Source organism: Anabrus simplex, chromosome 8 (genome assembly GCF_040414725.1).
Source record: "Anabrus simplex isolate iqAnaSimp1 chromosome 8, ASM4041472v1, whole genome shotgun sequence".
Classification (NCBI taxonomy): Eukaryota; Metazoa; Arthropoda; class Insecta; order Orthoptera; family Tettigoniidae; genus Anabrus; species Anabrus simplex.
In genome coordinates, this window is record NC_090272.1 from 117,192,012 (window position 1) to 117,217,408 (window position 25,397).

At 39.9% G+C, this 25,397-nt stretch overlaps 1 protein-coding gene across 1 annotated transcript in view; it reads right to left on the reverse strand.

The window, feature by feature from the left end:
• Positions 1-25,397, reverse strand: part of LOC136879330 (transmembrane protein 72) — a 510,648-nt gene that overhangs the window by 24,683 nt on the left and 460,568 nt on the right. The window contains exon 3 of the mRNA XM_068228982.1: positions 12,084-12,220. Coding sequence (XP_068085083.1) covers positions 12,084-12,220 — 137 coding nt within the window. The remainder of the gene's footprint in view (positions 1-12,083; positions 12,221-25,397) is intronic.

Sequence of the window (25,397 nt, forward strand, 5' to 3'; positions counted from 1 at the left end):
TTTAATTTAGGTGAGCCTGAAGTTTGTCAGTCACAGTAAATTTTCCTCTTGAACGAAACTCTATTTTTAACATAAATGTAATCATGAAGTAATCATTTTACTCCTCTGCTTCAAAATGTTGTTGAATTCAAGATGTTTGTTTGTTTGTTTATAATTTGTTTTTCGTCGCACCAACACAGACAGGTTTTTATGAAAACGATGCGAGAGGAAATTGATAGGAGTAGGAAGGAAGCATCCGTGGCCTTAATTAAGGTACAGCCCCAGCATTTTCCTGGTGTGAAAATTGGAAACAACGGAAAACCATCTTCAGGGCTGTCGACAGTGGGGTTCGAACCTACTACCACCCGTGATTCAAACCACGCAGCCACTCGCTCGGTAATGCCAGATTTAAAATAAGTTGAAACGTGTTGCTGAATATTCAGGTTAGAGTGTAAATTTTGCCTTTGCTGGCGAGACCTATTGCTCACAGTGCACTAAGTCTTCTGGTATGGGCTAGATTAAATTTGTTACTTATATTGACAGAGGACATGAGGTGCAGTCGAGAGGTGAAAACTCGTATTGCGATTGCGATGGAAGCATTTAATAAGAACAGTAGACTTTTTGTAGGGCATTGAGGAAACGATTTGTGAAGTGCTTTTTATGGAGTGTGGCACTGTATGGAGCTGAGACATAGACATCGAGAAAATAAGATGAAAGAAGACTGGAAGCATTTGAGATGTGGATTTGGAGGAGAATAAAAAGTATACAATGGATAGAAGAAGTAAAGAATGAAGAAGTCTTGAGAAGAGTTGGGGAAGAGAGAAATATATTACAAGTAATCAAGAAGAGAAAGCACAATTGGATTGGTCACTGGATGAGGAGAGATTGCTTGCTTATACTGTAGATTGAATTGAATTGAATTGAATTGAATTTATTGATCATGATTTACATGCCACTGAGACTGAAAAGCCCCTTTATGCAGCGTCTTCTTATAATACAATGCAGATTTATGAAAACAGTAACTACATTTATATAATATTAAAGTATTAAACTAAACAAGAAACTTAAAGAAAAATAATGAAAATACAGATACCAAATCCAGTAAGGTTAAGACATACATTATATAATAAGTAAGAAAGTAAATCATTAAGCCCTTCTGTTATTCCGGACTACATGGGTTTAAAGAATATAAAGCTAAAGCAGAGAAACAATTTTCTTCGAAATATACATATTCCTGATTGTTCGACACAAGAATGCCTGATCTCAGCCTCTTGCGTACTCCTCCAGAAAGATAGATGTTAAGAACTGCTTTATTTGGGTACAGTTAGTGTTACTTGCGAAACGGTGAAGATTAAAGACGTTAAAGATACGTGATGCAGTGCAAACAAAGGATTTGTTAAATTTAGTGGTACGATGAAGGGGAATTTGAAGGGTGGTTTTTGTAAACCTATTATCTCTGTTATGTACCGACTCCATAGGTTTAAATGCATTATAAAGGTAGGATGGTGTCTTCAGTTTGAGAATTTTCTGCGTAGCAACAGCTACTGAGATTTCCCGACGTTCATGGAGTTTCAACCATTGTAGCTGTATGTAATAGGGTGTTATGTGTTCATCACGCCTGGCATTTGTAACGTAACGAACACATGCGTTTTGTACCCTCTGTAGTTTTATGTTCAAAGTTTCAGATAAGTCGTTGTATACGACTGAACCATAGTCAATTATTGGAAATATAAGACTTTGAACAAGTAGTTTTCGCATGAAAGGTGGTGTACATGACACGTTACGTTTCAAAATATGCATGGATGACACAACTTTTCGGATTACATTTGACGTATGATCAGACCAGGATAAGGTTCTGCTACAGAAGGAACGGTAAATGGAAAAAGACAAAGAGAACGGAGAAGATATCAGATGCTGGACAGTATCAGGATAGAATACAAGTATGAGGAAACAAAGAGGGTGGCAAGATACAGGACTGCGTGGAGAGCTGCCATGTCAAAACTTGTCATATGGCAGAACACTGATGAGAAAGGTAAAGACCTGTCTGAGTCTCATCTTTCGCATTGACAATATGACGGTGACTGAGGTATGAGTGATGTTAGTAATGCCATTCCATATGCAGCCAGTCCCTGCTATGAATGGTGTGAAAATGTTGCTCAAAGCGTTTTTCTGAGGACGTTTTTGTTATTTTTCATTATTATTATTATTATTGCGGGTGTATTATTTTTAAAATGTTCAGAAAGTCACTGTTGTAATATAATGCTCACAAAGTGAAACGTATCAAATTTTGGTCGGCTGTAATACATTGTGTGCCTTTCTTTTGCAGACGTAGGTTATACAGAACCAAAACATGTTCATTTATTTCTACATAAACCAAAAATGAACAAAAAATACGCAGACGTTTACGCTTCATTGTCCAAAACAGACACAGTGGTCCAAAATCGAAAGTCACTGCACTTGAATGCATTTAAAAACAAACTGAAACTTACACTTAACACTTTCCAGTACTCTGTGTTGCCACCGCTGACTCGTAGCACACCGGCGTGGTATGCTTCTGATAAGCCTCCGGCTTGCAATCTGGGGGATGGCTCTTCATCTTCCAAAATACTGCTGTCAGTTCCTGGAGTTGCTGTGGGCGATTCTGTATGCGCCTGCCAAGTTGATCCCACAAATGCTCGATACAACTGAGGTCGGGGCTACATGGGGGTGTCATTACTTGAATTCCATCAGCTGCAAGGAAGTCCCTGGTAGCCGTAGCTGAATGTATAATGGTTACATTATGCACTAATGTGAAATGTTGCCCAATATTGTATGAGATGGGTAGTACATGGTTCCCCAGAACCTACTCAGTGTAGCGCACAGCTGTCAATCGTCTCTGAATGACTACGAGGTCACTTTTATGGTTGAAAGGAATTCCTCCCCAACTCGTCACTGATCCGCCACTGTAAGCGACTGTTTCCTGCACGTTGCAAGGCAAATTTTGTTCTCTTTGACGTCGCCAGACTCGAATATGACCATCTGACCCAGAAAGCTGGAATCTGGATTCATCGGCAAAGAATACTGGTGTACAAGTCGGAGCTGCCTGTTGACATGCTGTTGTGCAAACTGCAGACGGCATCTTCGGTGATGAGGAGTCAAACGGGCCACTTTAAGCGGTCCCCGGGAATTGAGACGACCTTTCCTTAGTCTATTGCGGACTGTCTGTGTACTGGTGACAGTCCAATGTGCATTAATTAGCTCACCTCGTAGGTTCCTGGATGTACTGCGGCAATTTTGGAGGACCTATAAACAACGAAGTTGTTCCTCAGCTGGCGTTGTTTTCCGTTTTCTCCCTGAATCAGGTCACCGTTTTACATTGAGTAGCTCTTGATACCGCTGCCATAACCTGCAGATGACTGCTTGAGACACTCCGAGCCGCTCTGCCACGTAACGCTGCATGCGTCCTTCCTGCAAGAGGAGTACTGCACGCATGAATTGTTCTGATGGTAAATGCCTTTCCATGTCTTGTGCTCTATCCTGCCTGTGTTGCTTACCAATACGACAGCTCACACAGCACTGACAGACCATGCCGTACGTCACGAGCCACTCCTGTTTGGGGTGCGGATGTCACCAAGGGATAAAGAAAACAACCCTGCAGAGCACCACGGATGTGAAACAACATGTGTGCAATCTACTTCATATCAAAGTTGTGATACTTTGTTTTTGTGAGCAGTGTGTATGACACTAGTACTTAGTGATCAGGGAAACTCAAACAGCTGGTGAAGTCAAGGAAGTGTGAGCTCTTGAACGGTATTGACACAGATGGTAACATGAGCAAGAGAGGTTCTGGTCAGTTTCTACACAGTCGAATAGTTTGTATAGAGTTGAACTCCTCACAGGCATTAGCATCAGAGTCACAGGTGTTCGCTGTGTTCCTCATTATATGCACTGGAGTTGAGAATGGAATCGATAAAATATCTGCAGCCTTCAAAGATTAAAACTCATTCTATAAGATAATTACAGACAGGTTATCACGAGGCTTCCAGCTGAGTCTTCCATTACTTCCATTTTAACACGGATATGTTTCTTGGGCTGGAATTAGCGTCATCAAGTTATAGAGTAGACAATTTAGCGTGGACAGAAAACCGACACCGTGGTAACCAGGCAACCAGTTTTCACGCATTATTACGGTGTGTCAGAAAACTCTGCCTTCTATACACAGTAGGTACATGCATGCACAGAAATGGTGTCCCGATACAAATCAAACAAGGCATCCCCCCACTTCCTCTCTTAAGGGGGAGGTGGACGACATTTCAGAGAAAAGTGACATAAAAATAGGCCAGAATTGAACTAGAATATCTTACTCCATTTTTGGAATATAAATGAAAAACTCTCTGAGCAGGTACATTTGTACTTTTTCTTAGCTGTTGACATCCTAAAAGTTTTAAATATTACTAGGAAAGAGAGTTATTCAATATGTTTTAAATATAGTACAATATAATTTTTGGTATTCGTCCCATATTTCAGGTACACTTTACTAAGGAACTATTAAATCTACAGAGCTGAAATTAAACATTCTATTTATGTGTACTGTCGTCCGTAAGGTAGGCTTAACAACAAATTTATTGTTTAGTGACCCACTGGGCTTATTTTTTGAAAATAAACTTTTCCTTCATTTTCATTATCAGAAATTTAAAATGTCTGAAAATAAAATGTAAGTATATTTTTTGATCTAACCGAAGTCTATTATCACACACTACGTTTATCAGGCATAATTCTGAAATTTTACTTCCTGAAGTACAGGCTTTACCTAGAAAAGTATACATGAAATTTGGGATGCATTCTCAAAATTAAATTGTACTATATTTAAAAAATATAGAATAACACTATTATCTAGTAACATTGAAAACTTTTAGGATGCTAACAGTTAAGACGAAGTACAAGTTTACCTGTTCTGAGAGTTTTGAAGTTACAGTATATTGAAAAAAATGGTGTAAGATAATCTAGTTCAAACCTTATCTGTTTTTATGTCACTTTATCCCATAATGTCGTCCATCTCCCCTTAACGCATTGCTGCAGGTACACAGCCCGCAACAAGACCTTTGTGGTTGAAGTGGGCACAGTGGTGGATGTATAGCAATACACGTATAGTGCCTTCAGCACTACCCGTTCACTCTCTTCCCCTTCTTTTCGGTACCGTACTGCCCTTCGAAACTACCCCTTCAGTTTCTCCACTCTTCTCCAGTACTGGAGTGGCCTTCAACACTATCCCTTCACTCCCTCCCCACATTTTCAGTACTGGAGTGGGGCAATGTTGATTGTTTATGTCGGGACAGCATTTCTGTGCATTTGTGTACAAATGGTGGTGTGTTGCAAACGAGTTTCCACTGTCAGTATTGACGTAGAACATAAGCAAAACGTTGCCATTGATGCTTTCACGGTCGGTACTGATAGACATGATATAGGTTTGAAGACGCAGAGCACAGTTCTCTGCGAAACGTAAAGAATTTCACCTTATTTTCCTGGCACGGCATAAGCCCAAAAGCCTATATCATGTCTACCAGAAAAACGTGTTTTGAAGATAGAAGTTCTCATAATATTACTACGTTAAAGTCACCAAAATTATGGAATCATTGGGATTCCTGGTATTAAAACAGTCCCTTTCCAGTGGGACTTCTGGTTGAAATAGTATCCTCAATGAAAAAGATCGTTATCATTTTAATTTCAAATCACTTGCCTTACTGTTCCATTTTAAACCAGTCCAATGTCCGACATTACGTGCTTTTCCATCACCATAAATAAGACACAGAGATAGACACTTTAAGTGATCGTGTCGCATGTCAGAAAGGAACAAAATCTTTTTGGGCTAACATCAGGAGGAAATATGAATAGCGTAGTCTACAAAGCATGGAGAGAGCTGGCTTTGCAATACTAGCCATGTAGCTGTGAGTTTGCGTTCGGGAGATAGTGGGTTCAAACCCTACGTCGGAAGCTTGTAGATTGTTTTCCATGGTTTTCCAGTTTTACTCCAGAAAAGTTCTGTTACTCTACCTTAATTCAGACCAAGGCTACCTCATTCCTAGTCTTAACCTTTTCCTACTCCATTTTCACCGAAATTCTGAATGTGTTACGGCAATGAGAAACAACTAGGGGTAAAAAGAAGAAAACTTGCTTTATATAGGAGTCTTACAGAACTTCACTTCAAAATATTTTATCCTCGTAAATTCATAACTGCACTCGTGCGAAGCTGATCCGGGACACTATTCCTTAAATTAAATTTTTGTTTTAGCATCAAACAGGTCATTAACACAAAAGTGGATTTCTTTACAAATAAATAGCCGATAACCTCTGTTATTCTCTTTCTCCGTGGCAACGATCAGATTGAATAATGAAATACTTAGTGTCCAATAACGAGAAAAATACTGAAACGGATGGCGATCCTATCAAACACAAGTACTACTGTACATCAAAAATCCATTTAAAAATACAAATGTTCAAAATCAACTTTGCGATATCTTTAAACATTACACAGCATTTAAGGCACACACAAACATAGGGTTCAATGTGATTATTTCTTATCTTTTATGGAAATACTGAACAGCAGCTAGATAGTGGAAACTTGCATTACTTAGCAGATACATGTATATCGGGACAACGCTGATAGGGCTGTACGGCTCAGTCCAAACATCGATAGAGATTATGGAAATATTGGTAGAATTGCAAAAGCTAACTTCAACTCATCACACATGTAAATTGGTGCTTGTTTTTTACGAGAGGTCGTCGCTTTTTTTCAAAATATGTCCATATTAGACAATGCAATCCTCTACATTTGTTTCCAGCTCTGTACAATATTAGCAATGTACGTATGGCAGGCTGCGAGTATTCCTTTTTCCTCTGTGGGGGAAACGGGGCGTTAGGAAGGCTCTGTGCCATTAAGCTTAACCTTTCACTGGCCATATATCTCCTAAATGGATTCGTTATTGTTTCCCTCTTACAGAGAACTAGCATTCGATAAATGAGACGGGAGTAGAAATGGCGCACACGTTTATGACCTTAAGGCTCTTATACTTTAAATTTAATGTTTAAGTTATACGGCAGATTTTTTTTTGCAAACAATTTGAACGCTATTTGTATGCGACTAAATGGTGTGTGTTACCACGGTCCTATGAAGCCCAGGAACTTGCCTTGAAAGTTAGCATGCAGTTAACTATGGAAGATAAATGGGCATATTCATGGTAACGATTCTCTTTGTCGTTTTAGATACCAAACACTATCAAACTTCTGTCCGGCTCCATGGCTAAATGGTTAGCGTGCTGGCCTTTGGTCACAGGGGTCCCGGGTTCGACTCCCGGCAGGATCGAGAATTTTAACCATCATTGGTTAATTTCCCTGGCACGGGGGCTGGGTGTGTGTGCTGTATTCATAATCATTTCATCCTCATCACGACGCGCAGGTCACCTACGTGAGTCAAAATCAAAAGACCTGTACTTGGCGAGCCGAACCCGTCCTGGGATCTCCCAGCACTAAAAGCCATACGCTATTTCATTTCAATCCTTTCCCAGGTTATAACAAACAAACTAATAAACAGACACCGAGCTCGATAGCTGCAGTCGCTTAAGTGCGGCCAGTATGCAGTATTCGGGAGATAGTAGGTTCGAACCCCACTGTCGGCAGCCCTGAAAATGGTTTTCCGTGGTTTCCCATTTTCACACCAGGCAAATGCTGGGGCTGTACCTTCATTAAGGCCACGGTCACTTCCTTCCCACTCCTAGCCCTTCCTTGTCCCATCGTCACCATAAGACCTATCTGTGTCGGTGCGACGTAAAGCAACTAGCAAATAAAAGAAAAAATTAAACAGACAGACACAAACTGAACACTACCTGCTGTCGACTTTATTAAACCTAATCCGAGATAAAAACGAAGTACACAAAGTAAACTCTTGAAGTGTCAGACAAAATAAAGAAATATTTGCATAGATGACAACAATAAAACCTTAATTTTTCAGAACAACATTGGTACTGAATCATTCCGGGAGCGCAGGATGTTTGCAGGAAGGCCTTCAAATTGTGTATGTCCACACATTTCTCTAACGAAATATCACTACACATTTTTTCGACTGACGCCCTCATCCTCCCTTTCTCTCTCAATTTAACATACGGACAGAGAAAACAGCGAGCAGGAAAAAACAAGAGAAGAAGGGAGGAACAAATTAGATGCACTCTTGTCATCCATGTTAATTGCTTCAGAGAATAAATAGCTCTCCCAGAATGATACGGCACCGCGGAAAGGGAAACATTGGATGGGAATGGAATTGGACGCGACGAGAGCCGACGACGCTAGCGAGTCCAATTGTTCACGTATCACGACCGGCAGTAATGAGATCAGGCTGGAATCTCCCTTGTTACAAACGTCATCATGTTTTCACTGGCTCATTAGTAAAAGGTTGTGTTTGAACGAAAAAAAAAGTTTATACTTTCCTCCAGTCTTGAGATCTAGCCTCTCGTTACGGCGGTTGTCGGGCTGAGTAGCTTAAACGGTTGAGGAGCTGACCTTCTGATCCCAACTTGACATATTCGATCCTGGCTCCGTCCGGTGGTATTTGAAGGAGCTCAAATACGTCAGCCTTGTGTCGGTAGATTTATTGGCACGTAAAAGAACTCCTGAGGGACCAAATTCCGGCACCTCGGCGTCCCCGAAAACCGTTAAAGTAGTGGGACGTAAAGCCAAGATTATTATTATTATTATTATTATTATTATTATTATTATTATTATTATTATAATTATTATTATTATTATTATTATTATTATTGTTGTTGTTATTGTTTCATGAGAACGAGAGGACTCCGTTAACATCCTTGTAGGAATTGGGAATCGAAACAGGGACCACTGACTAAGAGACATACATTTTACCTACACACCACGAGGCTGGCAGCTGAGTAACGTTATCACCAGCTGTTTCTCCAAGCTAAATATGGTTCGAATCCTGACCGATGTGCATGGGTCCAGATTACACGAACGCTTTAGGTACTAAGCATCTTATTATTACAGTAATGAAAATAAAATGAAGACCAGCATTTTCTTACGTCCCCTTCCAAAGTGTTCTGGACAGAATCCGGACAAATGACGGTTTTTTGTAATTGTTCTGTACAAATTATTTTTCTGAATGCTTATATACACCATATTGGAGAGGTAAACATTTAAGGAGATTGATAACACTGTCATATTTCTTGACTTTCTACATTTTCATTTCCGAGTAATCAAAATTTATGGAAAAATTGCGCAGCAGCCATATAATCACAATTGAGTCTTGCAAATTTTGTTGTCTTCCGACCTTGATGGCGCCGATAAATGTTGCTTTGAGAAGAAAATAATTATTGTAATTATCAGCACTGCTTGGCACAGGCCAGAGTAAAGTGTAGCTTCCACCGAAGTACCAGTCAACATCCATGGCTGTGACAATATGGAAGTTGCTGGGGTATGGATAGTGCTGAGTAATGACATTCAGAGCATGACTAGTGCATCTGAGTGTTTTGAAAGGTGCTGTTCATAGGGTCGGTCGTGCAGCAATAGTACTTTCTGACCCAGTGAGGAAAGCAATGGCAAACTACCTCACTACTCATCTTGCCTAGTACGCCTCATTTTGGTGCTGCCATTGGTTTTTGGGGTTTCTTTATAACCGCATAACCTTTGGTGGTGCTATTTGAGGATACAACCAGCTTCTGGGCTGATGACCTAACAGACAGACATCAGCACTGCAACTGAGTCCGATGTTCCTTTCAGACTCATTGTACAGGAATTATCTGTTTATTCTTCCCTTAATAACTCTTTCTTCGCCACCAGATCCCATGGATGTAATGATGTTTATTTTGAGAGGAAAAAGTTCGTGCAATTCAGCCTATCAGTGGAGTTCAACATTGCTTCCATTTTATTCTGCGATAATCCTTTGTCTCATTTCCACTGATAGAATATAAATTTCAACACCGATGGTGCTGGTGATCTTTCTAAATTTCAACACCGATGGTGGTGGTGATCTTTACTTTAATAATAATAATAATTGTACCGGGCGGTACACCTCCACGCCGCTAATTCAAACTTTGCGCCAGTTGAAACTCCCCTACTGGAGGAAGTCTGAACCTTATCTAATGTGTTAATTTTTAAGTTTCTCAGAAGATGTCACTACTTGGAAATTTTGAAGTTTCTGAACTGGGTCGTTTTCGACGTATTTTTGTTTTGCTTGTAGTAAGAAGTGTGAACATTCTCTTCCAGAGGACACTACTGAAGAACTACAATGGTGCACCCTAGTGCGAAGTGAAAGAACTGTTTTTTGGAGAAATTTTTATTTCAAAAGTTTGTTCCTTGTTAAATTTCTCTCTGTTATTGTTTAAGTTGGCTGTATAACCCTTTCTTTCCCCTTGTTTTGAATTTAGCCAATCCCGAATTTCTTTAATTAATTTATGACCAATCAGGTGTATCTTCTCCAACTTGAATATCTTGCTTAACCCTAGCCAATAAAGTTTTTGTGGGAGGGTGTTCTCATTCCTGAAACGCCTCGAACTTTCCGCGAGAGTATATAAACTGCTAATTTTCGGGTCTCCGCGCCACTTCAGTAACATCTTTCAGTGTGTAAAGTACGTAGCAGGGGGCGGGAAGCGCCTCTTTCTTCGGGCAGCAGTTCATCCACAAGGTAATGGCCTTTTAGTAACTTCTTTTCTTGCTAGCTCAGCAGTTTAACTCTCGGGGCAGGTCCGAAGCCTTTTCCATGTAACTTTCCTTTAATAATGTAAAGACACTCGGTGTCAATTCTTTCTGTTCTAACTACATATTGGGATAGAGAGTGCTTAACCCTCTCGAGCTCCCACTCATATTGCATTGAGGTGAACTTATTTTCACAACCTTTCTTCCTTAAGTCACCTCTTTAGTATGGGATTAGCCCTTGCATTAGCGGCCTAGAGCCAGATTAGGTTTTAAACAAAATGTATTAGGAGTGCAGATCGCCTCCTCTCAAATTGGTATTTTAGAGGCCATGTAATTAACCTTTTCTCACTTAATAGGCCTCAGTAGGTTGGGTATTTTACCCCTGTGTTTATGTCCTTAGAGGACAGCTTGAAGGTGGAATTTGGTGTGGCCTTTGATAGGCTTAAATTTTGAGAGCGAGTTGCTCTTTCTTGAAAATTTTGTTTTCTGCGCGCCTCAAGGAGGCTTTACTGTGTAATTTGGAGCAAGTGCTCCTGGGCATGAATGGGGTTTTCTGCCCCTCGGTTGAAACTTGTTTTGGGGTAAAACTGGGCTAATTGCTCAAGAATTGTGAGTTCGGGGCTCGAAGCCCAAATCCTGTAAATACTGTAATTGTACTTTGTTGCCTTGCTACTCTGTACCTGCCATGCTTGTTATTTCTTGATTTTGAAAAGAAAATATAACCTTGTTAAATTTTATCTTAACGTTAATTTCGTATTTTGAGGCCCGTTCACCCCCGCACCTTCTTTCACCTCTGCTGTTCCACAGATACCTCGGAACAATAATAATAATAATAATAATAATAATAATAATAATAATAATAATAATAGTAATAATATTGGCTTTACGTTCTATCAACTACTATTTTACGGTCTTCGGAGACAGCGAGGTGCTGGAATTTAGTCCCGCAGGAGTTCTTTTACGTGGCAGCAAATCTACCGACACAAGGCTGACGTATTTGAACACCTTCAAATACCACCGCACTGATCCAGGATTGAACCTGCGAAGTTGGTGTCAGAAGGCCCGCGCCTCAACTGCCTGAGCCACTCAGCCCGCCAATCTTTACTTTAAGAGGAATAATATCATAATTATCAACTGGTATATCTAGAAGAATCCAAGAAACTAAATCTTATCTGGCAAGTCTGGTAGTCAAATCTTACTCACATGGTTAGAAAATAGTGCTGCTGCGAAGAAAATAAGGAAGTAAACGAGAACTAAACAATAAAAATACCAACAATCAAACAAAGTGAAGAGATTCTACACCTTTTGGTATTACGTCCATTGGTCCAGATTTCTTCGGAACAGGTATGAAATTGTATCAGTACTGGGAATTTGAATATACATTTTGCACACAGGAATCTTTCTTTGCTTAGGTCTTCCAAGTTCCTTACCTGCTACGGAGGACAACCAAAGGCGGTGAGGGCGAATGAAGAGAGCAATTGAGAAGGCCACGTACAAGATGCTTTTCTTCCAATGATCCAACCACAAGATCCCGTCCCAGCACCGAAAGACAGGACTGTACTCGTTCCTGGAAATAAAGAGAGGAGGGTTTTGAAAATATCCGAATTTTTATTTTTTCTTTGTTTTTGATTTCGACTCGAAAAATAATTTTAAATTTTCGGATCATTTTTAAAGTTACTCGTTATATATGAAATATGTAGAAATATTTGTTACCGTTCACTATAGACTGCATAAGGAACGTTATAACTGGCGCTTTCATACCTCCGCTACTTTCACATGTCAAAAGTCAAAACCGAAGATAAAACAGGTAGATCTATGAAAGTAAAAACAAAAACAAAAAAAACAAACATATTCTAGTCCATGGCGGAAAACAGGGTGCACTGTGAAGGTTATTCCTCCCTGCGGATGGATCTAAAATTCATCCTCCTGCATGCATTAACTGGTATACAGGGTGGTCGAAAAGAACGTGAACCAGGTATACGTGCGTTAGAGAATTGGTCTTACTAATAAATACTCTGAAAACATTAATTTGATACCTCGCGCTGTTGTTACATTATTAGCTTCTGAAGTTAGCCCATCAGGTCACTTCGCGAGCGAATTCAAATGGGCTTTCCGAGGCAATGTTGTTAAATTTGCAAGTGACTTGAGAGCCATGCTGAGAAATCAGCGTCAAACACAAAAACACCTAGGGACTCAGCCGGTGTTACAGTAGCGCACTTGCTATGGCGCGATCCTGTTAGCTCGGAGGTTCGTGTTTCAGTTCCTCCCCGGTTGAAGGTTTTTCCTTCGACTGGTGCTTTCAAACCAGTCTTAAGCCACGTTCAGATTTGTCCAACACCACCTCACAAATACCGTTTGAATTCGCTTGCGAAGTGGCCTGTCTTGCTAAATTCAGCAGCTGACAAAATGAAACCGGCACGAGATATAGAATTTTTCTTTCCAAATTATTTATCAGTACGGCCACCGCTCTAACGCTCATATACCCGGTTCATGTTCTTTTCGAACACTCTGTATAATGATATTTCATGAATTCTTCATGTCTGAGGAGGTAAATTTATTTTCATATTGTCCGACTAATACAGTTCATCAGCGGAGCGGCACGTGGAAAAGAAAATACAAGTAATAAAGCTACTCTCAAGAAAGTAGAGAGGAGAGACGTAACTGAACAGAAATAATATAATCATTTATTACAAAATATTTTTGAACATTCATTATCATCTGTAAACAAGGAAAATCTTAAGTGTTTGTACAAGCAAGGAGAAGAACACCTACTCTGCAGAACAGCATAAAAATGAACCTTTAATTCATTTCCGAACCATAAAATATTTCTTGTAATGTATACAGATTTAAAAAAAAATTAACAGATTTGAAGCAAATGTTTTTTACCATGAGCTACATGAGCTTTTCACACATCTCACAAGGTGATACTTACCCCAAGTCTTGACCAGAGGCAAATATCATTCGGAAGATCCAAGTACGCCTTAACTGTCTCGGCTAGGCAGCCCTTTATACTCACAGAACAGCGTACATCAGGGCCATCAGCCTGTCCTCGCCGGCAACCTCCGTTACTTGTGGTAATCATGGTTCAAGATCCAGATATTCACTTAATAAATACCATAACACAAAAGAAAGAATTTTGTCCAGTGAGGGGGGAATTTGGTATTATCTCCCCTTTAAGTTTCATCACGTTTTTCGTCCAAATATGATTATTTTATAATTACTCAGTGAAACACGGACCAACATCCCCCCTAACACTTAAATTCCCTTAAATTCATACTACACGCTGCCACAAGCACGTACTTTCACATGCCAGAAACTACGCACGCAACTTGTTTATGACTGTTCAAGTTCAAGAGGCTAAGGGTTCGAAGATGACACTAGCAAGAAAAGGACTGACTTCATATTCATGCAGATATTTAGAGAAGAGGAAGGCAAAAAGAGGGAGCAGTAAGAACTCCCATCAAATATGGCACGTCAATAAAGCCAATGAGTTCTAAAGGTCTGCTGAGACCTTCGCGAGATCAGTATCTTCCAGATGGGTGCTTGTCCATTCGGAGATATTTTAAGGAATAGTCGACACCACAAGATTCGACACATAATGGCCGGCGTCTCAAAGAACGAGGCAGAATGGTCTACGAGGTAGTGTCCATATTGAGCATTAGGCGAACAGATATCAGCATCCAAGAACGGAATGATCTTTGACTCAAATGTGCGATATGAATCCCATTCTGCTCAATCGGAAGAAGTGGACATACAAGGGGAGGGCGCGTACCGGGGAATCACGAATCTTTCGTACATTTTGGACACACGTTGAATGATCCAGGAACAACAAAACGGCCGAAAAATGTATTTCGGAAATTAACTTATGCGACCTACAGAAAGCGTTAAAGTTCGCAGTTTGAATTGGCGCAGGATTGCGGCGCATGCTGGGTTCACTCGTTGAAGAACCGCGCCACTGACCTCCTTTACTATTCCGTTACTAATTACGTAGCACTTCGGAAAATGATGTAGCGCCATAAAGAGAAATAATTCAATTCCTGTATTGATTGTGGGTCAATAAAGGCAATAGAACAACATTGTTATAATGAATATAAAGCTTAACGAGTATAACAAGTGACGTTACAGACGAAAGAAAATTACTCCTTATATCTTCTGCAACAATGATTCTTGTGGTCAGTGGCGTACCCAAGGGAGTGTTCCTGGGAGGGGGAGGGAGGGGGTTAGAACTGTCCTTCCATATAATTTTTACAAAAACAAAATAAACAGAATCTAATAATAAACAATAAACTAAAATATTCAGAGACATAATTGTAGAACCAACAGACATGTCGAATCTATTTTCTAAGAAGCCTCGAAAGTTGGATTTTATGTTAATCTGAGCATACCATTCGCTGTAAAACTTTTGTCCTTGATTCTATTGTTCTCGATCTGTATTTTAATGTGTCCATATAAAGAAAAACAATACATTCGCATACCACACAAGCACCTTCATTTCATTCTATAATTTTTTGGTGGCTCAGAAACGCCGGACTTTCAACTTATAAATGCCCCCCTCTCCCTGCATAAGTGATGAATGGGATGTCTACCAACTGATTTTCACAGGTGAATTACTGCCAGCCGGCAGGTTATGTCAGAATATGAAGAGGTAAAAACCGGAGTGTCGCTCGCAGCATGTTACTCAGCGCTACCGGTCAAATGCACCCCTTATATTAGTAAACATCGTTTTCGACCGCATACTTCTAGGCTGGTGTATGGTACAGCCGCACTATATTTGCTGTCTACATATCAGCAATGGCTAGAGTGATCAGCAGCGACGAATACACAGACATTATTTTAATCTGGACTATTTGGTCGGAATGCAACAGAAGCTTCAAGCAGTCGTATGCCTTAAAACGCGTACTTCACCGAACAGTGTTAGTTTTTGTTTCATACAAGTAACTCTTTTATCGAGTGGAATGTCTAGACGTGTATAAATTAATAAGTTATTAGATTTAATTTTCTGCATCTTTGTCGTGTCTACAAACAGTAGCGGCGATTAGGGGGTGGAGCGAGGTGGGACAGTCCCCCCCCCCAACTTTGTGGAGTAATCATTACATTTTTATTCCACTTTAGCCAGCTGGAACTAGGAATTATTTTAAAAAACCTGTTTGTACAAACCTTGTTATCTTATCTGCTAACTCCTTCGTTTATTTTCTTTAATTATTAACATAATTATTCACGGAAATACTCACAAAATGCTGTTCGTCGCGGCTAACCAATTTGTAATAGCACTACGGCATTTAGTGGAGACCTTTCATGTGCTGTGAGGAAGGGTAGTAGGGGTACATGTTTTTTGCCGAGGTCGTGGCACCTGAGTTATAATTCATCCACTTGCCGTGCGCATTCATCAGTGTGGCAGTCTCTTTAGTGTCTGAGTATTCAAATAAAAATGATTTTTAATTGCAAAATGATGCCATACTTCTATTTAATTATACCGGGCGAGGTGGCCGTGGGATTACGGGCTCGCAGCTCTGAGGTTGCACTCGGGAGATAGTAATTTCGAATCCCACTGCCAGCTGCCCTGAAGATGATTTTCCGTGGTTTCCCATTTTCACACCAGGCAAGTGCTCGGGCTGTACCTTATTTAAGGCCACGGTCGCTTCCTTTCCACGCGTAGCCCTTTCCTGTCTCATCGTGGCCATAAATCCTATCTATGTCGGTGCGACGTAAAGCCAATTGTAAAAATAAAATATAAAGTTGTAATCGTATTTCATCGGGAGCTAATACCAACGTTCCTAAATTATTTCTTTGTGTTATGTTATTTATTAAGTAAATGGCCAGTAATATGTTTGTGAGACCTGGTGAAAAGTTTATTATACAGCATTGAATCAAAATCTCTTTTTTTCTTGCTATTTGTTTTACGTCGCACCGAAACAGATATGTCTTATTGCGACGAGGGGATAGGAAAGACCTAGGAAGTGGAAGGGAGCGGCCGTGGCCTGAATTAAGGTACAGCCCCGGCATTTGCCTGGTGTAAAAATGGGAAACCACGGAAAACCATCTTCAGGGCTGCCGACAGTGTGGCTCGAACCCACTATCTCCCGATTACTGGATACTGGCCGCACTTAAGCGACTGCAACTATCGAGCTCGGTGAATCAGGATCTCAAAAAACAACAATTATTAGTACGAATAATCCATGGGGCTGATTAATTACATTTATATATAAAATAACATAATACAAACGAAATAATTTAGTCCGGTGAAAGTAAAGCTGGTGTCCGCCTCTGTGGTGTAGTGGTCAGTGTGATTAGCTTCCACCCCCGGAGGGCCGAGTTCGATTTCTGGCTCTGCCACGACATTTGAAAAGTGGTACGAGGGTTGGAACGGGGTCAAATCAGCCTCGGGAGGTTAACTGAGTATAGGTGGGTTCGATTCCCACATCAGCCATCTTGGAGGTGGTTTTCCGTGGTTTCCCACTTCTCCTCCAGCAAATGCCGGGTTGGTACCTAACTTAAGGCCACGGCCGCTTCCTTCCCTCTTCCTTGTCTATCCCTTCCAATCTTCCCATCCCTCACCAAGGCCCCTGTTCAGCATAGCAGGTGAGGCCGCCTGGGATAGGCACTGGTCATCCTCCCAGTTGTATCCCCCGACCGAGGGTCTGAAGCTCCAGGACACTGCCCTTGAGGTGGTAGGGGTGGGATCCCTCGCTGAGTCCGAGGGAAAAGCCAACCCTGGAGGGTAAACAGATTAAGAAAGAAGAAGAAGAAAGTAAAGCTGGTGTTCTCTCGCGTTGAAATTACAATTAAATATATCTTTTTTTACAATTGACTGTACGTCGCACCGACACAGATAGAACTTATGGGAAGGAAGCAGCCGTGGCCTGAATTAAGGTACAGCCTCAGCATTTGCCTGGTATTAAAATGGGAAACCACAGAAAACCATCGTCAGGGCTGTCGACAGAGGGATTCGAAACCACTGTCTCCCAAGTACAAGCTCACAGCTGCGCGCCCGTAACCCCACGGCCAGCTCGCCCGGTACAATTACATAGATGTACGGCATGATTAAGCAATTAAAAATCATTTGGTATTTGAATACACACTAAGAAACTAACTGACAATAAAGAGACTGCCACACTGACGAATGCGCATGGCAGGCGGGTGAATTATAACTCAGTGGCCACGACCTCGGCAAAAAAATGTACCCCTTCTACCCTTCCTCACAGCACATGCAAAGTCTCCACTACTTGCCGTAGCGATATACAATAAAGGGAAGGTGTAGCATGTAAGACAACAAGGCTTGTACAAATAGATTTTTTTAAATAATTCCTAGTTCCAGCTGGCTAAAGTGGAATATAATGTAATATTTACTCTACAAAGTGGGGGTGGGAGCGACTGTCCCTCCTCACCCCACCCCTAGCCGCCGCTACTGTTTGTAGACACGCCAAAGATGCAGTAAATGAAATCTAATAACTTATTAATTTATACACGTGTAGACATTCAACTCGATAAAGGAGTTGATTGTATGGAACAAAAACTAATACTGTTCGGCGAAATATGTGTGTAGAAGGCGTACGTCCGTTTTGAGCTTCTGTTGCACTCCGACCAGGTTGTCGAGATTAAAATAATGTCTGTGTATTCACCGCTGCCGATCACACTAGCCATTGCCGATATGCAGGAAGCAAATATAGTGCGGCTGTACCATACACCAGCCTAGAACTATGTGGTCGAAAACGATGTTTACTAATGCAAGGGATGCTTTATACCGGTAGCGCTATGTAACATGCTGCGAGTGACACTCCGTTTCTTATCTCTTCATATTCTGACGTAACCTGCCCGCTGGCAGTAGTTCCCCTGTGAAAATCAGTTGATCGACATCCCATTCATCATTTGTACATGAGGGGCATTTATAAGTAGAAAGTATGGCGTTCGAGAGCCACCTGGTATATCCCCTCCACCATCGGCCGATGCTAGGTACGCTACTGCTCGTGGTAGAAATGTTGAAAGCACAAAGTAGTTCTACATCAACCACACCTAACGAAGCGAGGATAAGGGCTTAATATCACATGTTCCATATTTTCCTTCCAGTACAAAAATAACTTTTCCTATGTTGATTGCGATTATACAAACATTCACTTGTGTAATTCATTCAACCTAATGTTATTGTCCACGTTGTTTAAGAAGGAAACCAAGAAAATGATTACATGGCAATCTCCCAAACCCTAAATTAAGAGAAATTCAAATTAACCAAGTGGCAACTTCCAGCCCCAAGGAAATAATGAATGTTAAGTTTCAGAGAAGAGCCAACATGGATTCTGATCACTATCTCACTAGAAAATATGTCAAGCATTTCTGATGGAACAACGAGTGCGAAAAGGCACTGCAGGAAAGACCAAGAGCACGGAAGAAATGGTGATATAGCCATAAATATTTTGAGGTATTTAGTGAGCAGAGAAAGCGTACAGCCAAAATCGTAAAGAATGGGAAACGCAAATACAAGAAAGACCAATTGGATCACATAGAGAAACATTTTAAGAAGAATAACACGAGTAATTTTTATCAGATTTTCAAGAGCAAGACTAAGGGTTTCACTCCAAAGAACATGTGCTTCAAGTATTAACAAGGCAAACAAGGAACTGTATGCGAGAGTCCAAAAGATCATCACCATTAGGAAGAAACTTTTATGGTCACCTAAAGAGAATGAACCCGGCGCACAAATTGCTCACTTTATAGGAAAAATAGGATTTATTTATTTATTTATTTATTTATTTATTTATTTATTTATTTATTTATTTATTTGTCATAAGTCTGTACAGAGTTCTCCTCCATTTTCACAGACAGTATACATATGTGTATATAAATGCCTGAATGAATAATTCCATGATTGAATTAAATTGTCATGCATGCATGAATAAATGAATGAACGCTTCTCTCCCAGTCACGGATAGCCACCAACTGAGGAGAGAGCATTCGGTTCGCAGAATAATATAGGAAAAATAGATATGTCATCCTTGCCGGCTGAACGGGGTGCACAGAGATATGCGGGTCAATGATATTATACCAGAGGACATACTGGAGAGGACCATGTGTAGGGAAAACGTTGCGGAGTTGAGGGATGATCCAGAGAAAGAAGTTGCTAAACCACGGAACATCTCGGTGGAAGTACGGCTAAAAAAAAAAGAGTGGGGTGGTAAAACCTGTGGTTAAAATGTAAACAAAAACGTGTAAGCCTAAGGAAGAGAGGCAAGTAGCTTCTTTAACCGTAGTCCACTGTTGGCTGTACCGATGTAAATAAATAAAAATAAAATCAATAAAATAATACGTTGCTGAATTATTAGTTTACATTTAATACATTTATCTGGGAATTTCATGCCACCGTATGTTTAAAATCTGCAGCCATTTACCATAATGATCATTTAATACTTGCAAACATTCGTGATAATGACCATTTAATGACTGTGGACATTTCTTATGCAAGACGTGAGCGTTGGTGCACATTTATGCAGTGAGCATTTCGTTATCGTCTAATTGACTGTTAATCAAAAATAGCATAATAATTTAATTTCTGATTAGAAGGTAAAAAGGTGAATGGCTGGGTAATCAGTGTAAGGACATAGAAGAATTTGAATCTAGGCATGGCACTTTTAACTGGAAAGTCTATGTGTCTGATCTTTTCCATGATAATAGGGGACCATGACCTTCTGTTTATGATACAGATGAAGGACCATCAATAACACGCCAGGAAGTAGAATATGCCATCAAGAAATACAAAAAAACATAAAAGTACCTGGACCGGATAGTATATGTGTAGAAATATTAAAAATTCTTCCAGAAGACCAACCACTAGATATCTTGATTGAGTTATTCAATCTGATATGCACCCAATGACTGGTTGAAATGATCGTTCATCCGTATTCCAAAGAAAACAATGGCTAAATGCCATGGAGATTACAGAATCATAAGCCTAGTGAACAATGTTCTCAAAATATTCCTAAAACTAATACATGCAAGAATATATTCTAAATGTGAATCCTACAGAGGTAGCACTCAGTTTGGTTTCCGTAAAGGATTTGGCACCAGAGAGTAATTGCTGGTGTTGCAGGTTTTTGTAAAAAGATGCATAGATATGTCTGTGCATATATATGCTTGTTTTATCGTAGAATTGCAATGGCCAAGGAAGCATTTATGAAACACAGGACACTTAACAAGAGGTGAGTGAAGTGCTTTATGTGGAGTGTGGCGTTTTATGGGGCTGGGACTTGGACGTTGAGAAAAGAGGAACAAAGAAGACTAGAAACATTTGAAATGTGGATCTGGCGGAGGATGGAGAAAATCAGCTGGCAGGAAAAAGTAAGGAATGAGGAAGTATTAAAAAGAGTGGGTGAAGGAAGGAGAACGATATTGGAATGCATTCAAAGACGGAAGAAAAATTGGTTAGGCCACTGATTGCGACGAAAATGTTTAATAACCGAAGCATTGGAAGGGAAGATACAAGGAAAACTGAAGAGAGGAAGGGAGATGTATAAGTTAGTGGACAGTGTAAAGGTGAATAGAAGCTATTGGAAGACAAAGAGAATGACTGAAGACAGAACAGCGTGGAGAATTCATGCGAAGACTTGCCGATAGGCAGACCACCAGTGATGATGATGATGATGAGTTAAAGTTGACAGCACAAATACTTGTGTTTTTGAAATAAAGCAAGGTGTGAGCCAAGGCTGTGTTCTATCTACACTCCACTCAATATTTACTCTGAAAGGGTATTTTCTGAAGCACTAGAAGGACAATGGGAGAGTACCGTTTTTAAAGGGATCATAATAAATAACCTGGATATGCACATGGTACTGTTATGCTTGCAACAACTGCTGGAGAGCTGCAGCCATTACTGAACTGTGTGGTTGAGTACAGTGCTGCATCAGATCTGCGTTTGAACAAGAAAAAGACCAAAGTAATGGTCAACCTGTTAATTTGACAGTAGCTGGCACATAAATGGAGCAAGTCTAACGCTTTAAGTATCTCGGCAGCGTACTTGATCACAGGTGGAACAATTCTGTAGAAATTAGATCCCGGATTGAACAGGCAACGACTGCATTGAAGAGAATGAGCGAACTTCACTGTAACAGGGACTTAAGATAAATCTCCGTCTCCATTTACTACGGTGTTCGTACTGTCTGTATTATTTTATGGTGCCGAGGCTTGGACCCTAACAAAGAACACCACCAAACAATTCGATCTTTTGAGATGTGGTGCTACCGACACCTGCTCATAATATCATGGGTTGACAGAATACGTAACACGAAGTACTCCAACGCCTGAACAGAGAGACAGTGGTCATGCACAACATCAAAAAAGGGAAACTTGAGTATTTTGATCACATTATTCGAAATTATAAATGAAGGTAAAATTGAAGGAAGGACAAGTAGGGAAAGAAAGAATCTGCGAGAATGGTATGCGCTAAGAACCCCGCACTCTCTTTCGGGTTGCTGAGAACAAGAACCAGATCGCCCTGATGATGGCCGACATCCAATGAGGATATGGTACAGGAAGGAGAAGAAAGTAGTTTTCTTTCAACTATTTTATTTTCAGAAGGCAATGCATCTGTGAAAATCCTAAAATCTACAGTTTTCATCCTATAACCTTAGAATTTTGATCATTTAATATCAGTATCAGCATGATACAACATACAAAGTTTCAAGTTTCTGTCAATAACAGTTTTTGAGATATTCATAAATTTATCAATATTTTTAACAATTTTCGATGTATTTATAAAATGCTCCTCATGCCAAATGGCTCAACATATCTGGCTTAAAATTTAATCTTGGTTTTAAAAGACCAATATAAAAGAAGTGATGTGTGGGTTTTGACAAATTTTAATTACACTGAAAGGAACAAATTATTTCACATAGGCTTAACTTTTTAAATATATTTTATGATTATCATGATGAGAAAAAACTAGATTGCCACTGAACTATTACATGTATTTTAAAATTTGCACATCAGTTTGTTATTATGTTGTATCTGAAACTATTCTAAAAGTTTCAAGTAGATTGATTGAAAACTGTGGCATGAGGAGCATTTTGAATCTTGAAATGTGCTGGAAAATAAATTCTGAGAAAAAAGAGATTGAAATTTTAGAGATGAACAATAGTCCAGTACCTGAATCCAGTTGACTTAAAACTCCCCAGCACCATATGTTGGACCCTCTGCTGCCTTCTTCCTGGCGTCATTAGCAGTTTAAAGAGTTTTAGTTTCCTTCGGGTTGTTTTGAACCCTTGTCGCCCAGACACTCCACTGTGGTCAATTCTACGCTTGTCCCTCATTACACTAATTTTCTGCCCTGAGCTGCTAACTTTAACACCCCTAACACTAGCTTTTAGTTTCTCACTTGCTTCACAACCCATGTTGAATTCAGCAATTGCTGATGTTACAGCAGTCTCCAGTTCTTTATTTGACATAAACACTTCCTTCCGATACTTAGCCCAAATTACATTATGCATTCCCCGGGCACAATATTTGGTGTGGGGATTTTAACTTCCCCTACTTGATCTTGTAAAATAGTACTTACATTCTTATTCCTGTTAGAAATGTCATTGTTTCACTTTATCCAACACTTTACTAGGTCGTTTCTTCCGGCGACGACAAGTATTAATTCTTCTGCCCATTATGTACACTGATAATAACACAACCTCACAAATCCCAACCTCAAAAATTAAGCTGCTTACACTAATTAGATACTGTTATTGTTTATAGATCATTTATAATACACTTGTTACAAATGTAACATTTAAGAAATTACAGAAAAGCAGAGTAGGCCTAAAACACGAATGATAAACACAAAACGTGAGATCAGAACTCTTTGTTTACATCCAACACATGGACAAGCTCCATCCTTGAAATAAGCGCCAATTCCACTCGATATATCAATAGTCCATCAGAATAGCCAACATAAAGACCCACAGCAACAAAATTTCTTACATTCAACCCGCATGCTCAATTCAAAATCTTCGAAAAACGAAAGATATTCATGAGAATAGTGTCGATGGGCGGCAACGCCCACTTGCACCGGGTCATTTAAATGGCCACTAAGGGCTTTAAATGGCTTATATTTAAATAAAACAAAGCTCAAAAATAAAGTACAAGGTATAAACATTATGAGAACGTAAACTACTCAAAGTGGATTTTTTTCACAATTTTCACCAAATTTCACCGATACATTGCCTTACCACATAAAGTTATATTTTAAAGCAGAAAGTGTCGATGAAATTTTCTAATTAGGTACTACTGGCTGTCAGTCGTCGTTGTACCAAGCACGATAACTCCCATTAAAATTGCCCCTGAGATAATTTGTTTAAAATCAGTGAGTACAGCGGCGCACGTGCAGCGCGCTGCAGGAGAGCAAGTCACGTCCACGTAATGACCGAAACATGTTCCCCGAGGAATGCTTTTCGTAATGCCTCTATGAACACAGTAATATTCAAAGAGCAAAAGCGAGTGCGTGAGAGTGCGTCTGGACACGAGGCGTTAATTACAGCGTGACCGGTGCTGGGTAGGGGGCACGAGGGCCGGGAATTAAATTACAATTACACTAGAAGTGCGTCCAAGTGCGAAGTGTCATCATTGCTGTCACTACATGCTGACGTGATTTCTGTAGAACACCTTTAATTATTGGGTGGCTAATGCAGCATTCCTGAAATACGTTATATCTTATATTTATGAAAGGGGAGCATTAAGGGGGAAGACCCAGCTTAACAAAGAAAAAACAGGTTAATATTCATTCGATTGTTAAATATGCTATAATTGTTGTTGACAATTGCTGCACATATCCCAGTGTTAGCATGCTTCATGGCAACCAGAAGCAACTTCAATAATGTCAGAATTTTAATAATTTCAATATTTAAAAATAAAATGTTCAAAATTTCCCGCCTTTTTAACAATATATCACTGTTTCCCTTATAAATTCCAAGTTTATAAGAATTTTCGTACTTTTCCTTTTTAAAAGTGTGTATCAAACCTCCAGCTACAAACTGAACCTCAATCATTAACATAGAATGTGATTTGGATTTTTGTCGGGTTTTTATTCCGAGCACCAGAAAATGTTAATATTTTTGAAAATAAATATGTTAGATAAAATTAATTTGAATCCTATTGATCTGAATGAGGTACAGACTATAGTACAACACTATGGGAGGAAACTCTGAAAAATCATAATTATCCGTGAAACAGTAAGAGAGTTATGAAGGAAACCGTGATATATTGTAAAAAAGGCGGGAAATTTTGAACATTTTATTTTAAAATGTTATAATTAGAATTCTGACATTATTGAAGTTGCTTCTGATTGCTCTGAAGCATGCCAATACTGGGATATGTGCAGCATTTGTCAACAACTTTTGTAGCATATATAACAATCGAATGAATAATGGCCTATTTTCCCCGTGTTAAGCTAGGTGTCCCCCCTTAAGTTCAGGAAGAAGGACGTGGGATTTATTTTCTTAATTTTACACTGCTTCTTGTACCGTATCCTCATTGAATGTCGGCTGTCAGGATGATCTGGTTCTTGTTTTCAGCAACTCGGGAAAGAATAATAATAATTTAATGTTATTTGTTTTACGTCCCACTAACTACTCTTTTACGGTTTTCGGAGACGCCGAGGTGCCGGAATTTAGTCCCGCAGGAGTTCTTTTACGTGCCAGTAAATCTACCGACACGAGGCTGACGTATTTGAGCACCTTCAAATACCACCGGACTGAGCCAGGATCGAACCTGCCAAGTTG